The sequence below is a fragment of the Elephantulus edwardii genome, unplaced genomic scaffold (genome assembly GCF_000299155.1).
Source record: "Elephantulus edwardii isolate Elephantulus edwardi_28Jun2011 unplaced genomic scaffold, EleEdw1.0 scaffold00131, whole genome shotgun sequence".
NCBI classification, from domain to species: Eukaryota; Metazoa; Chordata; class Mammalia; order Macroscelidea; family Macroscelididae; genus Elephantulus; species Elephantulus edwardii.
Window position 1 is genome coordinate 8,464,110 of NW_006399881.1, and position 23,497 is coordinate 8,487,606.

Genomic DNA, 23,497 nt, shown 5'->3' on the forward strand with positions numbered 1-23,497 from the left:
AAGAAGAAGAAGAAGAATGACCTTTTAAGGCTCACTTGTGGAAAAAATGAAATGCTCTGGCTACAGTCTAGGTCTGGGGGAGAAGATGGGAAGTCTCCTCCCGTGCTATTTACAGCCTACAAAAACCAATAAGGGTCAGCTCTGAGTTGGTTTAGACTCACAGATAATGAGTTTTGAGTCTTGTCCTTAATTGGGAGTCCTGGAGGCACTATGGTTAAACTGCTAAGTTGCTAATTTATAGTTAGCAGTTTAAATTCACCAAATTTACAGCCTTGGAAACCCAATGGGACAGTTCTACTCTGTCCTATATGCTTCCTAAGAGTCAGAATTGACTCAGTGATGGAAAGTTTGAGTTTTTTTCGTTCATTAATTTACTGACTGATATGAGTCATAATGCCATTTTTGCTCATTCAAGGTCAAATACTTAAATTTTTGTCTTCTGTGGTGGCTAAAATGCTAATGCAATATAAAACCATATCATGTAAGAAAAGGGCTCTGATTATAGGATATAAATGATAACTGGAATTGAGGTAGTGTCTATCCTTACACTGAGTTAAAATAATGCCTTTCTGTAACACAATATTTAAACAATTTAAGGGCTCAATTGTCTGAAGCCAAATATTTAAACCAATTGCCTAATCAGGAATTGAAGAAAACACAAAACATAAACTGTAATTCCCCTTGAATTCACAATTCTGTAATTCACAAGAAATGAGTTGCTTCCTGCAGACAAGAAGCAGCTAGGGCCCACTAGAGAGGGAGTGTTAAGCATCTGTACTTGTGAATTACTTCCTTCCTGAGAGAAGCATAAGGATGTCACTAGAAAGAGCCTAGCTTCATTTGCATAGAATTCTCTGTGATTTGTTCCCTGGTGATTTTCTATAAAGGTTGGGGCTTCAGTCTTCCAGCTGTTCTCCTCCTGCTTCATGTTCTCTGTTCTTTTTCTCAGTCTTGGTGTCCCTACCTTTTCTATGTCCCTGGTTTACAACATTCAATTATAAAGCTGGGTTTTTTGATTTGTCTAGTAAAGTCAAGAATCTAGTAAATGATAATTCAAATGGAATGGTGAAAGTCCAAATCCTTTAAGCAATCCTTTTTGCCTTCTAAAAAGTCATGATTATAGAGCAACATCTAGTCTTTCAAAAGACTTGAAATAAAAAAAAAATTCCTTGTGGCTACTGTATTACATATTGGGCTGCTAAACAAAAGGCTGGTGGTTCAAATCCACCAGCTTCTCTATGGGAGAAAGATGGACAAAAGACTTGAAATTTCTAGAATAGATAAATTAATTACACAGCAAAACAAGAAAGAGAGAAAGATACAAGTTAGTTGGAATAATAAAAAAAATAATATAGACGTCTTTTATTTACCTGTTTCATTCAAGCAATAAATGTGATTGTAGTACCAATTCTATACAAACTTCAAGGCCAGTAAATCATTCTAAAAAGTAAATAATGAAAAATGTTATTGAGAGAGATCATCATTTTAGATGAAGAAAATGTCCTCCTTTTACAAAGGAAATTACTTGTTTAAAACAATTCCCAGTGGATACCCACAAACCATGGATCATGGTATATGTTGTAAAGTTTGCAGCCATGACATATTGGTGACAATTACAGCAATGAAAGTAGATAATGCTACCCAAGGAAAGCATAGTGATACAATAAGAGGAGCAAGAAAAATCCCCATATTTAAGTCAGGAGCTATCATAAACAGGACACAGATGGAGAGCCAGAAAAATGTGCTGTCACTGAAGCCAATGGCAATGAATATCTTAAGAAGACAGTATACAGGAATGCCAAGTATTGTCAGGAAGTTAAGCAAAGGGAGTGCAAAAAATGCTCCATTGGACTTTGAGGTCATTCAAGAGCCTATCAAAATTATTTTCTGTGGAATGGGATAGATGAAGAAGTAGAAGATAAATGTCTCTGGAAGTAAGCTCTGAAATGGAAGAGATAAATGGAAGAAGAACTAGAGGGGACAAGAGGATAAGGATTTACTTCTTTCTTTTCAAGGGAAGAAAAATAACAGTTATAAAGAACAAATTTGTACACCTGGGAAAGTTTTAATAGAAACTACATATTAGATAACAGTATTCTATCAATATCCAATTTCTTCGATGTGATAGAGCACTGTAATTCTCTAAGAGAATATTCTTTTTTTAAGAGATGCATGCCAAAGGATGTAAAGCATGTAAAGGTTAGTATCATAATGTCAACAACTGACATTCAAATGAAGTAGAAGATAGAGTGAAAGGGGAGAGAGAGAGAAAGAAAAAGAAATGTCAACTAAAACGGCTTCATGGCAATTATAACCAAGAACTCTCCAAAAATAAGAACAATGGCAAGGGTCTATTTAATTTTGAGAAAAATATTTTTTAGAGTATACCAAAGATGAAAGGGGAAAATGAAATTCATTGTTTTTCCAAGAGAGTCTTAAATTTAAACATACATCACTGTAAAGGACTGAAAAACAGGAGTGAGGGGGTGGTGGGAGAGAGATCTCTCAAGCACTTGAGAATTGCTTGATTGTTAGATTTTTTAAAAAACGAAATTAACTAGATGCTTTATAAAAAAAATCCTACATAGCATTAAGGAAATATTTGGTGTGCTATTTAATATTTTTAATTTCTTAAATAAAAATATGGGGAAATATTTTTTAAAAGACCAGTCGCCATTAGAGAATTTTTCCATTTGTCATCGCTTATACATCAAAGTAAAAAAAATATAGATAGCCTTTGTAGGCTTCTCAGCACTTAGAGAAATTGCATAAATGCATTTCTAAATAGTCTCAAGGGAAGAAATAAAATACATCATAATGTTTTCAAAGTGCTCCAAGGAGGAAGGGAGAGAAAGGCAATAGATTATTAATGCAAAACCCATCAATATAAAATTTTAACTGTAACGTGACGTTCAGGGAATGAAACTGCAGTGTTTGATTCCCATTATTGGGATAGTTTACAGTTTTATAAGTCAGGGACAGCTCTGGTGGCCTAGTGGTTAAGAAATTGCACTTCCAACCTGAAGATATGTTGTCCCAATCCACCACATGCTCCATGGAAGAGAGATAGGCAATCTCCTCCCATGTGATTTACAGCTTCTGAAAACCTGCTGGAGGGGAGGTAGGTAACACCACCACCACCACCACCACCACAGAGTAGATACTCAGTAACTGGTAGCTCTTTTCTTTATTTTATATTGGTTTGAATACAAAATTCATATACATTGGGTTTCATTGATGTACACTCTGTTTCACACATTCCTTCATTTACATTATGCTTCATGTGATCATTTCCATACATTTCAGTTTTATAAAACCAATCAGAATTTATCTATGCCCACGATCCCCACTGGATCTTTCCTAACTCCTTCACTTCCTCCTCTGCCCACCAAACTCTGCAACCCCATGATTTCCCCTACTCTTCACTCCTAGCATCCATGCCCTCTCTCTTTGGACTTTTATGCATATCTTACTCATTACCCTATTTTTATAATAATGGTCTTGAGCAGTATTTGTCCTTATGAGACTGAGTTCATTCACTCAGCATAATGCCTTCTAGTCTCTCCCAAGCTAGGTAGTAATTTTCAAAACCATTGTTCCTGAGTCTTTGCTCCTAAACTGCATAGTATTCCTTCATGTGAACACACCACAAGTTCTCAATTTAAAAATGAGAGAAACAGAGAAAGATGATCCTGCTCAACCACTGACATCCCAGGATAACTGTGCAAATATTCCAAGGAGCAACATCAGGGTAGAAATAGACTTCTAAAGTCCAGTCAAATCATGAAACAAAATCAAGTGAACAAACACAAGCCATCCTCATCTTTAAGGGACACTTCTTAGAGTTACCCTAATAATAGTAAAACCTGCCTTTGAGTCTGACATAATGACCCTACAAAGTCGAGTTTCCAGTGCTGTAATATTTCTTCCACAGAGTATCTGGTTGGGTTTAGACCACCAACCTTTCTATCAGAAGCCAAGCACTTAAATAATTGTGCCATCAGGACCCTTCTAAGAGTTGCCATATGATCCAGCAACTCTACCCCAAAATAAATAGTGAAAACCAAAACAATATGTACATGAATGTTCATAGAAGCATTATTCATAATAGCCAGAGTGCAAATAACTCAAATGTCTATCAGGTGATGAATGAATAAACAAAATGTGCTATATCCAGACCATGGAAGATTATTTAGCAGTAAAAAAGGAATTTAATACTGACACATGATATACTGGTACATTTGATACACCTTAGAAACATTACGCTTAATGAAAGAAGCCAGTCACAAAAGGCCACATACATATGGTTGTATTTTCAAGAAATTTCCATAATAGGCAAATCCATAGAGACAGTAAGCAGATGAAGGGATTTCCTATGGTTAGCATGGTAGGGAGAGGAGGACAGGTTTTTATGGGAGTGATGAAAATGTTCTAAAATTGTGATGATGGTTACACAACTGTGAATGCACTAAAAATTACTGAAATGTACATTTTAAACAGGTGAATTATGTAGTATGTTAATTATATTTCAACAGAGCTGCTATTTTAAAAAAGTATCTGTAAATATATGCTAATTCTGCCAATTACATGTAACATTTTAAAATGTTAAAAAGTATTTCAGACCCAGAGAGAATTTACTTTTATAAGTTGCTCTTTATTTTCTTTTTAACCTATTTGGAATAACTGTGGCTAATATTTAGATACCAATTGCCACGAAAACAATTAGATTGCAACTCAGAGGGGCCTTACAGGACAAAGCACAGCTGCTCTATAGAGTTTCTCAGATTGTATATCTTTACAGAAGCAGAGTACCTTCTTTTTCTTCCACAGAATGGACTCAAACTGATGATTTTTCAGTTAACAGCTGAATACTTAACCACTAGCACACCAAGGCTCTTTATACCTAGACATAAAAAGATAATTTTTTGCTTCTTTCTTTGCCTACAAATTACTACTAGAGAATTTGTTCACTTGGAGCTTTAGAAATATTTATTTCTTAGTACGTGTAAAGATTTGAAAGAGTTGGCACTTCTCCAGTGTCCTTGGGTACTTTCAGAGAATAGTTTGCTAACTCACCAGCACAAATCAGCTGGGAGGGAGAACATTTGATTCCCCAAGGGAAACATCCACACTAATTAATGTAGAATACTGCGCAGTATAAATGCTTCACCTTAAGCTTGAATAAAACTCCAAACTCAAAATGTGGAATAGAAATTTAGAAGGTCTATATCCTAGATTTCAAACAAGAGAAATTAAGAGCTAATTAGTCATATAATCATCTCAGCTTGTTTCCTTATTTTTATTTTCATTTGCTTATGGAAATTAGGTCCTTTAAATGCTCACCTGAATTCCAACTAGATCCCAGTAGCTATGAAAAGAACTTCAGTACAAAGTAAACAAAGAAAATATTTAAGCCTCTAATTATATGGTGATGGGGAGGAGGGGTAGAGGGGAGTTGAGAGGGGTCAAAGGCATGTCATCTATATAGACACAATACATCTTTTGGAAAACGGATGATATAGTATCCCCCAATTCTAGCTAGAATATTTTTTAAACATCAAGCAAATCTCATGAAGTTCAGTGTTGAATAGCTATAAAAATAATTTTATCACTGAGCTATAAAATCTAATAAAAATTCAATGATGCTACTAAATGTCACATAGGCATGGATATAGCTATTTATAAGAGCACTGAATAAACAGCTATAAATTTACAAAGTCTTTCTTGTTCTTTGCCACTGAATTTGAAATGGAGGGTTTTTTATATTGGTACATTTCCCACTGAAATGAAATCAAACATAAAATATCTCTTGGATAATACTTTCTGATGCATCATAAATTCAAAGCTACACATTCCTAAAGGTCGTTTTCTATGTTACCCCAATATGTAACTTCAGTTCCAGTAACGAGACCTTGTACAAAATCATGCAGGGCAACTCAGGAACAGTAAGAATAAATGATAAAGGGGAGAGGAGAAATTGGGCTTTCATTTCTGGAAGCAGGCCCATTCCCAACACTCACGTTTTTCAGATTTCTTGTCTCTTCTTAAAGAGGTATTGCCACAGCCCATGTCTTCTAAATTGTGTATGGTTCATAAACTCAACTTCAGATTTCAGGGTGCAAGAAGGACCTCCCTTTATGCTGCAAGGAGCCACTCCTAGCTGATTCACTTCAGTTATAGACACTAATGAGGAAGACACATGAGAGAGGGAAAGAAAATACCAGTTAACAGCAAGGTATCCAAGGGGCTGCTCAGCAGGACTCATTTTATGCTTCTTCTGAACTGCTGGGCATCATGTGATGTGGAAAGTGATCACACATCATTTAATCCTAGTTTATTTCCACCCCACCCTCAAACAGCAGCAGCTGCAATAGCAGCAACAGGCAGCTATAGATTGCTTTACTGCTGTACATAAATTATAATAGTCATGACTAGGTCAAATGCAGCTCTATATTAAATAAAAGCATTAACTGAAATGGAAGAGCATGCAATTTTCCCATTGAAATATCAGGAGACTAATGCAAATGATTTGGTTTCACATTCAAAGTTATTCAACTTACTTGGACTTATAAAAACTCAAATTGAGGACTTCCTATGGTACACAATAACTTTAAATGACTATGGCAAAATTAAATTCAAAGTCAGTTCTTCAACGGTATTTATCTGAATCAGTTGGGGTCACTCTTTAGGAACAATGGCATTTCAAGGGCCCACCAAACCTAGTAGAGTGCCCTAGGTACCTTTGTAAACAAGCTCTCCAGGCATTTCTGCACCCTCAAGAAGTCTATCCTGGAGGTCTCAAGGCCTTCTGATGAGTTAGCCATGAATTTGGATCCTCCACCACCACTTCAAGGGAGTGATATATTTATACATATAAAGCTGTGCCGCAATCTCGAAAACAAACAGTTCGAATTCATCAATAGCTACACAGGAAAAAGACGAGCAATCTCATCTTGTGTGATCAACTGCCTCTAAAAATTCCCTGGAGGGTCAGCTATGGGTCAGTTCTGCCTCGGTGGCACCTGCACAGAGCAATATGGTCACCTAGTGATATGAAGCTGCACTGCAATCCCAAAGGCACAGGGTTCAAATCCACCAGCTGCTCCACAGGAGAAGGATGGGTCATCTCCCATGTGATTTACAGCCTCTGAAAATCCACTTGAAGGTCAGCTATGGGTTGATTTCAACCCTACAGTACACAATTACTATATATATATACAATTTTTTACGCCTTTCTGTACAATCCTGACTTGTGAAACTTAGGGGCAATGTTTATTTTCTCTTTCAATATCTTTAACCTTACTGATCTAACAAATGATTACGTTTTATATTTTCATCTTCCTTTCTCTCTCTCTCTATCTTTCTGGGGTATGTGTGTGTGTGTTGTATTTGCATGAGAGTTTACAGAACAAATTGGTTCACAGGGATTGTGTGCGTGAACAAAGTCAGAGAATGGCTCTGAACCCTGTTTGACCCATGTTTCCATTGTTATTGTTGTTGTTGTTGTTAGGTACCCTTGACTCAATGCCAAGTCACAGCAGCCTTATGACAAACAGGTCAAAAGTCTGCACAATTCTGTACCATCTTCACAATCTCCATTTAAATCTCTGTGTTGTTCTATCTCATTGATGGTCTTCCTCTCCTATGCTGATCCTCACTTTTCCATTCTAATGTCTTTTTTTCAAAGAATAGCCCTTCCTGACAACATGCTCAAAGTATGTGAGAGATGAAGTCTCACGATCTTTGCCACTAATAGCCACCCTGGTTGCACTTCCTCTGAGGCAGATTTGTTTGTTCTTTTGGCAATCCAAGGAAATTCAAAACTCCTTGCCAGCATCACAACTCACAAGCATCAATTCTTTGGTCTTCTTTATTCATTGTCCAACCATTGCATGAACATGAAGTAACTACCATGTTTTGTGTTGGGCATACCTTAGTCTTTAAATTGATATCCTTGCTCTTCAGCACTATAAAGAAGTCCTTGGCAAAAAAAAAAATCCCCCAATATAGCACGTCTTTTGCTTTCTTGATTTTTTCATTTTCCATTAGCATGACACTAAAAACATCAGCATTTCTTGTGGCCATCAGAGCTCTTCAGGCTAGATTTATGCTACAGATTCACACTAGACTCCCTTTCCAGAATAGCACTTAAGAAGGAAAAACAAAAAAAAGCAAACTTGTTGAATTGTGGAACTATTTTAAAATAATAATTATCTTAATAGATTTTCTGATCAGAGCTGGATGTGATTCTTTTACGTATCAATCAAATTAATTTGCCATCCTAGGGAGCTCTGGTGGCTTAGTGGCAAGAAGCTGTGCTGCAATCTCAAAAGCACGTGGTTTGATTCCACAAGCTGCTCCGTTGGAGAAGGATGGGCAAACTCCTCCTGTGCTATTAATTCCCTCTGAAAACCTGCTGGAGGGTCAGATGATGGTTCCGACTTGATGGTACACAACAACAATAACAAAAACCTGGAGGTATCTCTAAATTTGATAGGCATTCTTAATTGTCTTTCTTATCAAAGTTTTAGTTAAAAAACGGTTAGCAAAGTTAAGTCAAAATCAAAACAAGCCTATGGTGGTTCACTTAAAAATCATTCTCCAGGGTCCTCCCATATCCATTATATTCATACTATCTAAACATATTTGATCAGTTAGGTGGAAAATTTACCCAACACAACTATCATCATATTTATTTGCAAATGAGATTAAGATGGAGAATCTGACACTTTGACATGCCAAACTAGCTGGGGAGGGGGAAGTGAAGAGTTAACTAGGTAAATAAATTGATTTGGCATGATTTGATGTTATAGACATTTTAAATCATAGACATTTACAGGTTGCAGGGATTTTGAAAATTAGCTGGTATTTATTCTTTGCACACAGTGCAAAGAAAGTAATTTGCCTCATTCTACACAGAGCACCCAGTGTTGTCGAGTGGATTCTGATCCCTAGCAAAACTCCATCAGCTTTCAAGATTAGAAATCTTCATGGGAGATTGCCCATCTTTCCTCCATAGAGCTGCTGGTTGATTTGAATTCTTGATCTTTTGGTCAGCAACCTGACAAATTATGACACATTAAGTATGCACTCCAACACCAGCACCCCTTCTGTATAAACAAGAGGTTCTTCAGTTTTGTTGGATCACCTGGGGAACTTTAAAAAAACCAGATATCCATGCTGTACTCCATTTTATCAGAATCTCTGGTTGTTGTTATTATGTGCCATTGAGTTGCTTGTGACTCAAAGTGATCCTATGTACAACCACTCTGAACCCTGTCTTATCCTGAGCCAAACACACAGTCTCTGACACACCTATCCCCATTACCCCAGTTACTATGTCAATACATCTCATCTGGGGTTGTCTTCTTCTCCTGTACTGTTCTATCCTTCCTAGCATGATATCTTTCTCCAAGGACTTGTCCCTCCTGGCCACATGTCCAAAATATGTGAGACAGAGCTTCAAAATCCTTGTCTCCAAGGAGCAGTTTGGTTTCATCCTCTCCAGGGCAGACATGTTAGTTCTCTTGGCAGTCCACGGTAAGTTCAATACCCTTTTCTAGCACCACAAGTCAAAGGCATCGATTCGCCTTCTATCATCCTTAGTCATTGCCCAGCTCTCAGATCCACAGCAAGTAATTGCTAAGACCATGGCTTCGATCAGGTGTATCTTAGTCTCTAGACTGACATCGTTGCTCTTCAGTACACTGGAGAGGTCCATGACAGTAGATTTTCTCAATGCAATTCATCTTTCGATTTCATGGCTGCTGGTACCAAGAGTGTTGATTGTAGTTTAAAAACAAAACAAATAGTGTTCCATGTCAGAGCAAGCTGTAGCCCCAAACCATCGCCTGGCCTACTTTCTCATAGGCAGCAGGCACTGAAGCAGGTTGCACAGTGGGATAAGGGGGGGGGGGCAAACAAACAAAAAAAACCACACTAATGCCCAGATCCCACTTCCAGAAATTCTGATGTATTGGATTGGACTTGAGTATTTAAGTTTACTAGAGGGTTATAATATGCAGCAAACTTTGACATCCTCTGATGCAATGTGTTAGTGAACCCATCATGACGTTCAGTGTTGGAGTACCCAATAAACTAAGCACAACTCTACAGCTTCTGGTTGCTACTTCCTCTTTCTCTTTGAGAAAAGATTTATTATTAAATAAATATTAAATCAGGATTTGATGGCTCATAGACACAGACTACTCTTCTCATTTTCTGAAGCACTATTTACCCAGTTCAAGCCTTTGTTCCATAGTCAGAAATTTCTTTGGTTTCCCTTTTAAGCTTTTTACTATAATTTGAATGAAAGTTTACAGAGCATATTTTTTTCCATTCAACAATTCATACACATTTTGTTTCATGGCGTTAATTGTGGTCCTCACAATGTAACAGCATTCTGCACTTCTTGTCTTTGCTTGCCATTTTCATTCATCCTTCTTTTCTATCTGTTTCTGCTTTCTAAACTTTATGTTTGAGAAAACCGAAAGGTGGCTAAAGGTCATAGTCTCAAGGGTTCCACCAGTCTCTATTAGACCAATAACTGTGATCTTTTTTACAATTTTTAGTTTTGTTCCACATTTTCCTCCTACTCAATCTAGGACTTTCTATTGTGATTTCTTTCAGAGTACTTAACAATAGTAGTTTGGCTAATTATTCTGGTCTCGGTATCACAGAGAAGTGTTTCCATGCATCTTTGATTTTCTTCACTCTTGTTTACTCAAGATAACAGGCCAGTAGTTGCACCTTAGATGGCCACTCAGAAGCTTTTAAGATTCTAATTGCTACTCACTAAAGTAGGATGCAGAAAATGGTCTTTGTGGACTAATGCCATTTGATCTTAACATATTCTGTGACTATTGTTCTGAACCCCCAAATCCAGTAACAGATCCCTTACAGGTGTTTGGATATGGTTAAGAAAATCCTCACAAGTGGACCAATAGGCAGTCACATAATAAATGGAGAAAGATTAAAGTTGTCAATGATTGTATTTTTTATTACAATGTGGATCTACAATCAACAACCATGGGGCAGCAGTCAAGACATCAAAAGACGTATTTCATTGGGAAAATTTGCTATCAAGTATCTTTTGAAAGTAGTAAAGAGCAAGGATGTCAACTTAAAGACTAAGATGAGCCTGAAACAAGTCATGGCATTTTTAATCATTTCATATGCTTGTAAAAGTTAGACAACGAATAAGGAAGACTAAAGAATAATTAATGCCTTTGAATTGTGAGGCTAGCAAAAAAAAGATTGCATATGCAATTGACTACCAAGAGAACAAACATAGCTGGAGATTTTAGAAGTGCAACCAGGGTGCACTTTAGGGGCAAGGATGCTGAAATTTCATTTCATATACTTTGGGCATGTTGTCATGAGGGGGCCAGTCCTTGGAAAATAAGATGTTTGGAAAAGTAGAAAGTCAGTGAAGGAGAGGAAGACCTTTAGTTAGATGGTCTGACACACTGACTGCAATAATGAGTTTAATTACAGAAGAGCTTGTGAAGATAGTGTAAGATAGAGCAAGGTATCAATCTGTTGCACATAATTAAGTTCACTAAGAATTGGAAATTACTTGAAGCCACCTACCAACATGTTTACATAACTTTGTTCCTTTTTACTATATACATGGATATATTTATGTTGCATACAAACACGTCTGAGTATGGTCCCTTTTATTTGCTCATACCTATTCCTCTTGTCTTTCTGCTTACGTATCTACTTGACTCAGAAATTTCATCAGTTATCTTCATTGCCTATAAGATCCCATTTACTGGTTCTTTCATCACCCTTTTTAGTAATTCATCTAGTACTGGTGACATCTGCAAAGTGTTTCCATCAGTACTCTCAGATCTAAGAATGTCCAAGATTAATGAGGACAATTTGTTTTGTTTGGTTTTTTTAAAATGTGGACTTCCAGGAGTTACCTCCAATGACTTGGATTCAAGGCTTGAGAATCTGCATTTAAAGTGCATCCTTCAGAGGACTTTGACACAAGCTGTCCCATAATTCAGTGTGAGAAGCACTGCTTTCTAACAAGGAACTCTGCTGGTTCAGTGGTTAGTTAAGTGATTGACTGCTAACTGAAAGGTCAGTGGTTAGAATTCTGAGGGAGAAAGATGTAGCAGTCAGCTTACATAAAGATTCGGTCACTCTTGTAAATCCTATAGGGCAGTTCTACTCTGTCTCATGGAGTCCCTGTGAATCTGAATAGACTCAATGGCCAGGGTAGTACTCTCCAACAGTACCATTGCTCTCACAAGCTTCATACCAAGTTTCTTTTTTCCCCTACTCCTTTTTATAAATATGTAAAAGCTTGCCATTGAGGTGGCAATAAACACTGGTTCAACAATATATTTCTAGCTTTTTTTTTAAAGAAAAATAACACCTCTCCTAAGGCATTTGTTTCTCAACTACCTCTCAGTTAATTACATGACAAACAAAATTCCACACAAGATTCACTAGAAATTGAAAAGCATTAAACCTAAATGCTAAATTCCCTGAGTGCCTTTTTTTCCTAAATACTCCTTGAATCTCTGACACCTGGTGCCTTTCACACAGTTACGTGCTATAGAGTTGCCTGTGATTCATAGCAACTCTATGTACAAAAACCCTAAACCCTGCTCTATCCTGAGCCAACCTGTCTCTAACACACTTACCTCTATTACCCCAGTCACTGCATCAATCCATCTCATCGAGGGTCTTCCTCTCCTGATCTGTCCCTCCACCTTTCCAAGCGTGACATCCCTCTCCAAGGACTTATCCCTCCTTGCAACATGCCCAAAGTATGACAGATGAAACTTCAGAATCCTTACCTCTAAGGAGCAGCCTGGTCTCAGCCTCTCTAGGATGAACCTGTGTGTTCTCTTAGCAGTCCATGGTCTACTCAATACTGTTCTCCAGTACCACAGCTCAAAGGCAACAATTCTCCTTCTATCATTCCTAGTCATTGTCCAGCTCTCTGACGCATAGCAAGTGATTGCAAAGACCACGGCTTGTATCAGTCACACCTTGGTCTCCAGATTGACACCATTGCTCCTCAGAACTTTGGAGAGGTCTCTGACAGCATACTTTCCCAATGCAATTCGTCTCTTAATTTCCTGCTGCTGGTGCCAAAAGTGTTGATTGTGGAGCCAAGCAAACTAAAGCTGTTAATAATCTCAATCTCTTCACCATCTATCATGATGCTGCCAATCGGCCCAGTGGTGAGAATCTTCCACACAGTAGGTGTTTAATAAATCCCTGCTAAAAAAGTGAATGCATCAAGAAGCAAGTATTTCTAAGCCAGAGTCCTTTAAAAAACTAATTGTTAAAAGTCATTATTAGGCAGACCATCAGATTAAGTTGTTATTATTATTGGATTATACTTTTTAAAAGATTAATCAGAAAATAGGTAGTGCTTACACATTAATTTCTAAAGAAAAAATTTAAATCATGATTGGGGAAAATTATAATTGTCGCAGAATTCTTTATTAGGAAATAATTTGCTTTTAGTTTTTTTAAATAAATTATTTTTAAATTGTTCTCCATCAGGTAACATGGAAACAAAGGTCAGCTAATTTTCACTCTCACTCAAATATGATCTGGCTAAAGCAAGGTGCTATTTATTTACTCCTCCCACATGCTGTCCCACCTAGGTTGCAACCACCCACTTTAAGGAAGAGCGGAAAGTGGGTTTTTAAGCCGTGTGTGTGCCTTTGTGGGCATCTCTGACCACACTATAAAGTTGGTCAAAATGATTTGGAAATTTTTCCATTCTTTGGTAGAATATAAACTTTTTCCATTTCCCTCCCTCTGTGAGTGTTAGGAAACCACTTAGTGCACTAAAGAGGTCTCTAAAGAAATTATTCCCCGGGTGGGGGGGCTGAAAGTTCTCAGGAGGTGTGGCATTTATATGCAGTTCACAAAGAACCAATGGGACTGAGGTCAGTGATGTGAGCCACTGGGATGTAGCCTGGGTCAAAACAGACTGAAGCTTCCCTAATGCTGCTGCTCCTACCAATATATACCAAGGATGGTTTTAAAGTATAAACATAAAATAATGACTCATCATTGGCACTTGCTTCTAAACTGCAAAAGGAAAGATTTATGCTAAAAGGTTTTTACTTTGCTTGGAGAGTGGTAGTGAGGGGGGAGAAATGGAGGGTGGAACTGTCTGATGTTAATCAGTTCTTTTAATCCTAACCACTTTTCCTTTCTAGAGCTGGAAATACAAGGAAAGAACAAAAGATAGCCCTTTAAGCCAACCCAACCACTGTCACCAAGCACCCTCTAAGTGTCAGTTGAACCTCTCCAATTTGTTCTTATTCACTATATTTTATTACAAAGCGCATCTTTTTCCAACTCCCACACCTTGGCTCAGCTACCATAATTTGTTTCTACCTCTGGCATTTTAGATGTGAAGTCTGTATGATCCCGAATGCTAAAAACACAGCTCTTTTTGGAGATTCTGGCTTGTGTAAAAAAAAAATTAAAAATTAAAAATCCCATGTTAGCTCAGGCCCTGAAGAATTCAAATCCAGAATTTATTCAATTGGCATCACACCTGTACAAAAGTGGCAATTAGATAGTTTGTAAGTCTAATCCATCCCCTTGGACAGGTAGACCCGAGCCTGAGGACATATGCTTTTTCAAGTTTACTGTGAAACATTCTTTGGTATTTATTCTTAAGCTTGAAACAGGGCTTTGTGGATAAATGTAAATAAGAGGCATAGAGTGGGATCTATTACATCACTATCTTTACAAAACAGTGGCAACTGCTCGTTTTGAGGTCTTCTATGAATAAGAGAAAGTCTTGAAGATTGAATCAACAGAACTATCAGCATGGATAGGTTACCCAATGTGAAAGAAGTGTTGGAATAAAGTTTGTGTTTGCTCAGATCTCTTTGGAATGCTTTGTCTGAGTCCTTCCAGTGACTGTATTCTATGGATACTTACTGGTTCTGGGCTAACTGGTTTACACTAAACTAATTTACAAAGAAATGGTCTCCTTTCCCTCCCTGGCCTAAAAGTAAAGTTTTATAAGTAATAATAACAACTAAATTCACTGACACTTCTTAAGAAATCACTATTTTTCCCCTGCATAAATTATTGCCACCAGGTTGATGCTGACTCCATTGGATTTCTGAGGTCATGAAGCACAACGAGAGGAAGAGCCAGTGGTGACTCTGAAACACCAAAGAGTTAGCAGCACAGCTCATTACAGAGCTCCCTTCCCAGCACAGTGTTTCGATTTTTGTTGGTTTGGGGGGTTTTTCACAGTAGGTGTTTCCTGGAGGCAAGGATTTTGAGGCTCCATATCATATACTTTGGGGGCACAGCCAAGAGGGACCAGTCCTTGGAGAAGGACATCATGCTTAAAAGGGTGGAGGGACAGAGCAGGAGAGGAAAACCTTGGATGAGATAGATTGACACTGACTGGAGAAAGGGGATTAAGTCTGAGACAATGACATTGACTTAGGATAGGGCAGGGTTCAGAGCTAATGTACATAGTGTCACTATGAGTTGCAAGAGACTTTAGGGCACATAACAACAACAACTCGGTGTTTTACATTTTTTATTATTTCAGCTAATCTTCACAGTAAACCTTCAAAGAAGTTATCATCATCCCTGCAGTAAAGATGAAGAAACTGAAGCTCAGAAATTAAAGATTGTATTAAAGATTGTACTCAATGACAGTTCATGAAACGCAGAAATTAAGACACATTATTAATTATTAAAGAACAAAAATGCCTGTCCACAAAAAGGCCAGCTATGCCTTGGCTTCTGGATCCAGTCTGGTCTAAGGCCCTACCATCCTGAACACACCTGATGTCCAAGATATCAGAAGCTAAGGATTTCTCTTTCTTACAGTTATTAGACAGAAAATCCTGTGGCCCTTTAAGATCACAAGAGGCCATGGAGATTAAGAAAGATTTCTGAATCTAAAGTGGTACTGTGTGGTTTGGAAAGAGTCTCACAAGGGACCTAAAAAGGTTTCTCAAAAGACCATGTAAATCAGTATGCCCTTCCTCATTTTCTTACTTTCACAAACTACTGCAGGGATCAACATTAAGTTCATTTGAAACAGGCACAAACCAGACCAGACAAAGGCCATTGCCACGGACTGGATTCTGAATCACAGGAACCCCACAGATAGAGTGGAACTGACTCCCCAGGGTTTCTGAGGCTGTAATCTCTATGGAAGCAGATTCCCACTTCTTTCTCTCAAAGAGCAGGCTGGTAAGCTCAAACCACTTACCTTCTGGTTAGCAGTTAAGTATTTAACCACAGCATGTACCAGTAGTATTCCTTGAAAAAGGCACAGGCTTTCCAATTACAAAATCATCTTGTATGCCTTTCTTAAATGATAATGACTGACTTGCAATCAGCAATTCTCAGGTAAATTATTTGGAGGCATTTCAAAGCAATAAAATAGACTCTGATAAGTGCTTATGACCTTCTATTGCCATATAAGAATTTTCTAATGTAAAATTCTGGTTGAAAAAAAATACCTAAAAGCCAATATATGACCTGTTTCTTCTCTTTGGTCAAAGTAGGTGGTTGTCCTTACCTCTGGTTTTTCAAGTGAAACAAAACCAAGTGAAACCCCTCTCTGTATGAGGGGATCAGAAATCTGAAAGTAAAAGAGTACCATTTAGCCCTCTCTGGAGTCCCTCTTCCCTATACACACCTAGAAGGTCTCACATCTCCAAAACTCTCTGTGAGGGGGATAATCATTAGGAAAGAAATAACTATACACTAACAGAAAGAAATAAGAGCAGGAACTTGTCTTCTGCCTAGAAGGTGAGCACCGAGCCACAGACCAGGCTAGGCTGTCTGGGAGCCGCAGCAGGTTGCCCCACCCTTGCCTCATCTTTATCCACTAGACCTCCTGAGGGCCTACAAGAGAACACTGATAAATAAAGCCTAGGTATTCAGTAGCTGAATTTTGAAGTCAAACATGATTTCCCCTCCCCCCACACACACACACTCCTGTTGTGTACCATCGAATAGGATCTGATTGGCACAGGAGGAGATTGCCCCTCCTTCTCCAGCAGAGCATCTGGTGGATTCAAACCACACACCTTCTGGATTACAGCACAGCTTCTTGCCACTAGGCCACCAGAGCTCCCTACTCAAACATGATTTTTAAGAGTTCATCACAGTGATCTGAGTATATTTAAGAGCAGAAAGCGGGTTAACCAAATGTTCTTCCTTAGGGCTTTGAAAGTAGTGGATTTTAAGGGAAGCAGTTGTTCAGTGTGGTGCTACAAACTCATTTCTATGGGCACTTTGAGTCCATAAGATGCCTTCTGGAGAGGCTATCTGTGAAAAGGAGATTTGCCTTCTTATTGGCAGAAAGGAAAGGGGAAATTGATCTGGAGATTTACTGAGCTTGAAAAGGAAGATGAGGGAGAGAAATTTAAAGAGTGAACTAGAAATGTTAAAGATGGCTGCCACACAGTTCTTCAACAAGAATCCAGCAAGGTCTCCTGTTGACAGCAACTACAAAAACTGACATTTCCCTCACAAACTGCTCATTGCTGGTGACATGGACTATGTGCTTAGACCTTACTCTCTTTAGGCATGGTGAGCAACTCTATCCATAATAAGTTCACAACCCCACCCAAGCTGGTCTTTAGCTAATTCCTTTATGCAGTTGAGAACCACAGGAGAACTAGTAAAGTGTTCTATTTAATCCAATGCAGTTGCTTTAAAAATAACTAGAAAGGCATCTTTGGGCTTCTATATCCTATTAGCATATTCAATATTATCAGAGGGCCTTATTATGAGACAATATAATCTGTGCAGCTTTCCATGGAAAAATTAGAACTGATGACAGCAAAATTGGGTTTTTGCTAGTTCTTGGAACAACAACAAAAAAAGGTGGACAATGTAGCTCTATACTTGGGCTGCACAAACAAATCTGTCGAAGAATTTACAACCAGAGTGCTCCTCAGAAGCAAAGATGGTGAAACTTCATCTCACTTACTTTGGGCAAATATTCAGAAAGAACTAGTCCTTGGAGAGAGAGACACACATACACACATCATGCTGAGAAAAGTAAAGGGTCAGTTAGAGAGGAAGATCCTCAACAAGATAGAGTAATACGGTGACTGCATCAATGGGCTTGTGCAGAACAGAGATGATGAGGATGGGGCGAGGTTCAGATCTGTTGTTCATAGGGTCGCTATGAGTTATAGTGCCCTCAACAACACCTAACAGCCAAATAACTATTCAATCCACAGTGATTACAGGGGGTTTGATGACCTAGTGGTTTGGCTGCCAAACAGGCAGATGGTTTAAGTCTCCCCTTGTGTGATTTACAGCCTCTGCTAAACCACTGAATGGTCAGCTATGAGTCAGTTCTGAATTGACAGCAATGAATTTGTGGGTTCCCCCCCATCTAGACACCATTGTTAAAATGCTGCATCATCTGTAAAGTCTTTCCTGAATCATCAAAGGAGAGTCAGTCACTTCATCTCCTAGGTTTGTATAGCCACGTGCATGTTCAATATCAGAGCTGCCCAAAGTGCAAGGCAAGTCTGTCCTTTTACACATGAGGTCCCAAAGGGGAAGACCCACGTCATTCCTCTTGCATCCTATCACCTAATTAATCAGATATACCCAACAAATATTTATTTAATCAAAGAAAGAAAGGAAAAGAGAAACATCCATGATTTAGGTAGTTATTTTATTAGGTAGATTTAGGTAGTTATCTCTGGACCAGGGATTGGATCGGCTGAGCTCTTTATGTGTTTTGTGTACAGCTTAAAAGTTGCATAAAATCAATGTACAGGGAACACTGACATCTTACTTTTAGCATCTGAAAGCCTGTCTCCTATAGTTTAGTGAATGAACCAGCACTGACATGTGACTAACAATAATGATAGGTTGTTCATTGAGCACTTTCTGTATTTTAGGTATTTGTTAATCTCTACTTCTGCTAATCTTATTTAATATACACAGAATCCTATCAGGTATCTCCTATTTTGACTCCATTTACACAGTAGGGAAACTAGAACCCAAAAAGAGAGAAACTAGAGCCCAAAGACAAATGATAAATCGATGGCAGAGGTGGACTTTGAACTTATTACAATATACTGTTTCTATCAGCACTTTGTGTGTTTCCAATTCTATGATACCTGTATTTTCTCAAATATTCTCTGATTTTTCTCCCAGCTGAGCAAGATTTTGTTCTTTTAACTTAAAGGGAGGGGGAAAGAATAGGAAGAGTAATATTAATAGTTCTAAATCTACTCATTAACAGATGTTTATACCAATAACACTTGAAAGTGGGTCAATTTTTCTTTCAATGGACACATAAAAACTGCTTATTTGACTATTTCTATTCTCGAAGGAAAGGCCATGGCAATACCAAATCATCCTAACTTAGATGCTTATTTATCCTCTTCCATTGAATTCAGCCAGTACTGATTGAGCACTTTCTATCCAGTATGTATGTGCTGAGGATAAGGACACAAATAGTGAACAAGATTAACACAGGTGGGGCAAACACACAGATAAGACAAAAAAATTAAAAAATGCGGAGTATATAATGACCTTTGCCTTCAAGTTTCTTCTCCCCAGTGTTGCTCTTTCAGCTAAGCATAAGGCCTAGTCTCAGTTCACTTAGATTTCTGCTCAAAATACCATCTACTCAGATAATGCCTCCTTGATAGCCCCCATTCATAAAGGCATTTCTCAGTTTTTGCCCTTTTGTCTTGTTTTAGTTTTCTTTGAGTGAGCTCGGGTGGCGCAGTTCATAGGGAGTTTCACAGGCAACCCAAAGGCCACACTTCTCTGCTGGATCAAATCTCTTCAGGAGAAAGATAAGCATTCTCTTCTTATGCAGTTTTACATATGTATTGGTTCTGACTCAGTGGCAATGAAAAAGGGACAGGGAGAAAGAGAGGAAAGGAGGGTTTTCTTTGTGGAGTCTTTGGTGCAAAAGATTAAGACATTCTGCTGTTAATCAAAAAGTTGAAGGTTCAAGTCCATGTAGAGGCACCTCAGAAGAAAGACCTAGCAGTTTATGACTAAAATGTCAGTCAATGAAAACCCTGGAGCACAGTTCTCTTCTAACACACATGGGGTCACAATGAGCTAGAATTAATGTGATTGGAAACTGGAAGGTTTTCTTTGTAGCTATATCACTATATGATTTTATATGCTCATTTGATGTGTTCATTTTCTGGATCTGTAATAGGAACATAAACTCTAGATACCAATAATAGTTGTAGGCACATAGAAGGCACTTGGTAAATATTTAGTACATGAATACAAAAAAGCTAGCATGTCAGGCAGATGATATACAGGAGCATAGAGAAAGAGACCCTGTTGCAGACAGGAGACTAGAGAAAGCTTGTGAGACAAAGTGATGCCCAAGATAAGACATGAAGCTTAAGTAGGAACTAGCCAGAAGAAAAGAGGTAGCAAGAGAGGAGAGTGCTCTCACTCCTATGCACATTTTATAATACTTCACAAAGATATAAAATGGGAAAGAAGAAATAAAAACCAAAGTGAAATGCATTTCTGGTTATACTACTACAATTAAGACTTTGGACATGGTGAAACAAAATAACCTCCTGGTTACCAGTTCAAAAATCCACTAGCTGATCCAAGGGAGAAGGATACTTCTGTAAAGGCTACAGCCTTGGAAATCCTATGGGGCAGTTTCACTCTGCCTTATAGGTTAATTATTAAAAGGGGAGTGGTTTGGGTTGGTTATCATTGAAAATGGCTGCCCTCTGCTTAGGCAAGTTGGACTGACTACTGGCTGCCTCCTCTTCCTTCCTCATTCCCACACTCCCTTATTGGGTTTGCCTACATCTCCCATAGACATTTCTTGCTCTCAAGTGCTTATCTCAGTGCCTGTTTCTGAGAAAACCTAAACTAGAATTCTTGGTTAGGCTCTGGCAGTAGGGGAGGATGGAAAGACAGAGCAGAATAGGGGAGGCTGGTTACCTCACAAGGGAGACAGAAGGCACTGTAGTCAAATCTTTCCTATTTCACCAGCTTCCTAGAGCCGGCCAAGTTCCAATTTCTGCCAAGGAAAAAGCAGTTCTAACTGGTAGCTCATAGTATTGGTCACAAGACGTACTGCGGAATATGCTAGAATCTAGGCAAAGCAGTTTGATTCGAGAGTTGATAGAAAACACTGATGTGTGTAGCTCTGTTTGGTGTTGAGCATTTTAGATGTCTGTCTACTCATGGACCCTGCTACCTTAATGCCTGATAGCACAAATAGGGTAAACTGAGGGACAGGCTGACCTCTCAGCCCTGGCAACTCTCAGCTAGCCTGCTGGTGTTGGACTCGGTGTAAGCAATCATACCTCAACCAATGACAGCTTCTCAGTCCCAGTATAAAGTAGTAGTCTCCAAATTAGGCTACCATCCCATGGCAGAGACAGAAGAAGATCTACTACATGGTCAAAAGCAGAACAGGAGAATTCCTCTTTTTACCTATTTTCTTATTCTTTTAAACTTCCCTATTTTCAACTTTTTTCATTCACATTGAGTAGTATCAGTTGCAAATAAAGAAATGTACCTGGATTGAGGGTTCATCCTCAAAAAGCTTTTACTACAAGGGATCCCTAGCAAAAAAAGTTTGAAGGAGCCTGATTCGAAGGCTTGCTCCCTCTTGAAGAGATGAAAAGAATGCCAAGTGATTTTAAACTAAAATAAAGGGTCAAGTGTGTATCTTGGGGTTAGTTCTGCTTATTGGTAAATCACACTAAGTAGGAGAAAAGAGAGGAAAGCTTTAGCAAGTCATCAGAAAAGTATTAAAAAGAGATCAAAGGTAGGCTATAAGTCCCTATATCAAGTAAAAAAAAATTGTAAACACCAGTGGTAATGAGCTGTGTCTGATAGTCCACCTAGTTCAAATCTACAATGCCAGGCTGAAGCAGCTGTCATATGCTTAGGCTTTCAAACAGGTTTTAAAAGCTTTCATTTTGGAGTAAAACATTTGAGTTTTCCACTGTTGTAACTTAATAAAGAGAAGACTGGTAGCTATCAGAATCTCAGTACTGACCACAGCTCAATCTAATCCAAGTTTGGTGTTAGATGATTTGAAAGTTACTAAAAATATCCTTCTTAAATTAACTATGAAAGTTTGCAAATCAAACCCAAAGCTCCACAGAGGCTCCCAGCTCCTGGTAAGATGTTTGAAGCATACTCACCTCGCTCTTCCTCCATGTCTTTCCCACTGAGTGAAGCAATTAAACCTGGACAGAGAGCAAGGAGCACTGAGCTGAGGACTATGCCCAGGAGATTGGAAGATGGCTCCCATGAGCCCTGTTTTATGCCCTTATGTCAGTCCTCTCTCTTTCAGTGGGATTTGACTTAGTGCCTGACTTCTAACCAACAGAATATAGCAAAAGTGTTGGACTGTCACTTTTGTGTCTAGATAGAAAAGTCTGTAACTTTTGTTTTGCTAGCTGACTCTACTGCCTTCTCTGCTTGCATGCTCTGCATGCTGGGGAGATTCCTATGGCATAAAACTGAGAGCGCAGTCTATGATCAAAATCCAGCAAGAATTGAGGTTCTCAGTCCAACAGACCACAAAAAAGGAGGTCCTACCAACAACTACAACAGCTTGCAAACAGATCCCTCCTGAGTTGGACCCTAAGAGGACTGTAGCCCAAACCGCCTGTGAGAAACTCTGAAGTAGAACACCCACAGAAATTGACACAGTAAGTGTGTGTTATTTTACAACTCTAAGTTGCATGGTACTTTGTTACACAGAAATAGATAACTAATACAAGGATGTTATAAAGTTGAACATATACTCACCGCATGATACAGCAAACTTACTCCTGGGTCTTCAGAGAAATGAAAACTTATAGTCACACAAAACCTTGTCAACTGGTCAACAATCATCAAATAATGAAAGCAATCTTCAATGGGTAAATGGGTAAACCAAATATGGTGCATGTACATGTGTGCATAGTCATACATCAGTGGTAAAAAAGAATAAACAAACTGTTAACACACAAAACCTAGATGAGCCTCAATGGCATTATGCTGAGTAAAATAAGACAGGTGTGAGATGTTACAGACCTTTACAGGACAGTCTTGAAAAGACAAAATTCCTAGTGAGGGGGAACAGATGATTCCAGGAGATTCATGGGCATGGAGCACATAAGTAGGAAGAAATAAGGAATTTGGGAGAGTGATATCCTGTATCCCAAATGCAGTGATGGTTTATCAATGTGTTAAAATTCACAAAACTGTTCACAACAAAAGTCAGGTTTATTATATGCTGATTTAAAAGTTAAGGAAAAAGGGGAGTACCAAGCAAGCATCACAGGGTGGCCTCTGGTTTGGTGTCACTGTGCCTGTCCCTCCAGGCTGTCCATGACTGCCAAGAGGCCCCTAAATAACAGCTAGAAGCAAAATCTGCTGTAAATATAGAGTGCTAAAGAAAATGGCTATCCTTTTCTCTCTCTTTAAAAAAAAAATTCTTACTTTGTTGGGCAATATCTAAAAATCAGATTCTAGTCAGAAA

General features: G+C 38.5%; 1 protein-coding gene across 1 annotated transcript in view; it reads right to left on the reverse strand.

Annotated features, from left to right (window-relative positions):
* The window catches only part of PPEF1 (protein phosphatase, EF-hand calcium binding domain 1), a 161,786-nt gene extending 139,601 nt beyond the window's left edge, over positions 1 to 22,185 (reverse strand). Inside the window, exon 1 of the mRNA XM_006893827.1 lies at positions 22,170 to 22,185. Coding sequence (XP_006893889.1) covers positions 22,170 to 22,185 — 16 coding nt within the window. The remainder of the gene's footprint in view (positions 1 to 22,169) is intronic.
* Positions 22,186 to 23,497: the final 1,312 nt, after the last annotated feature.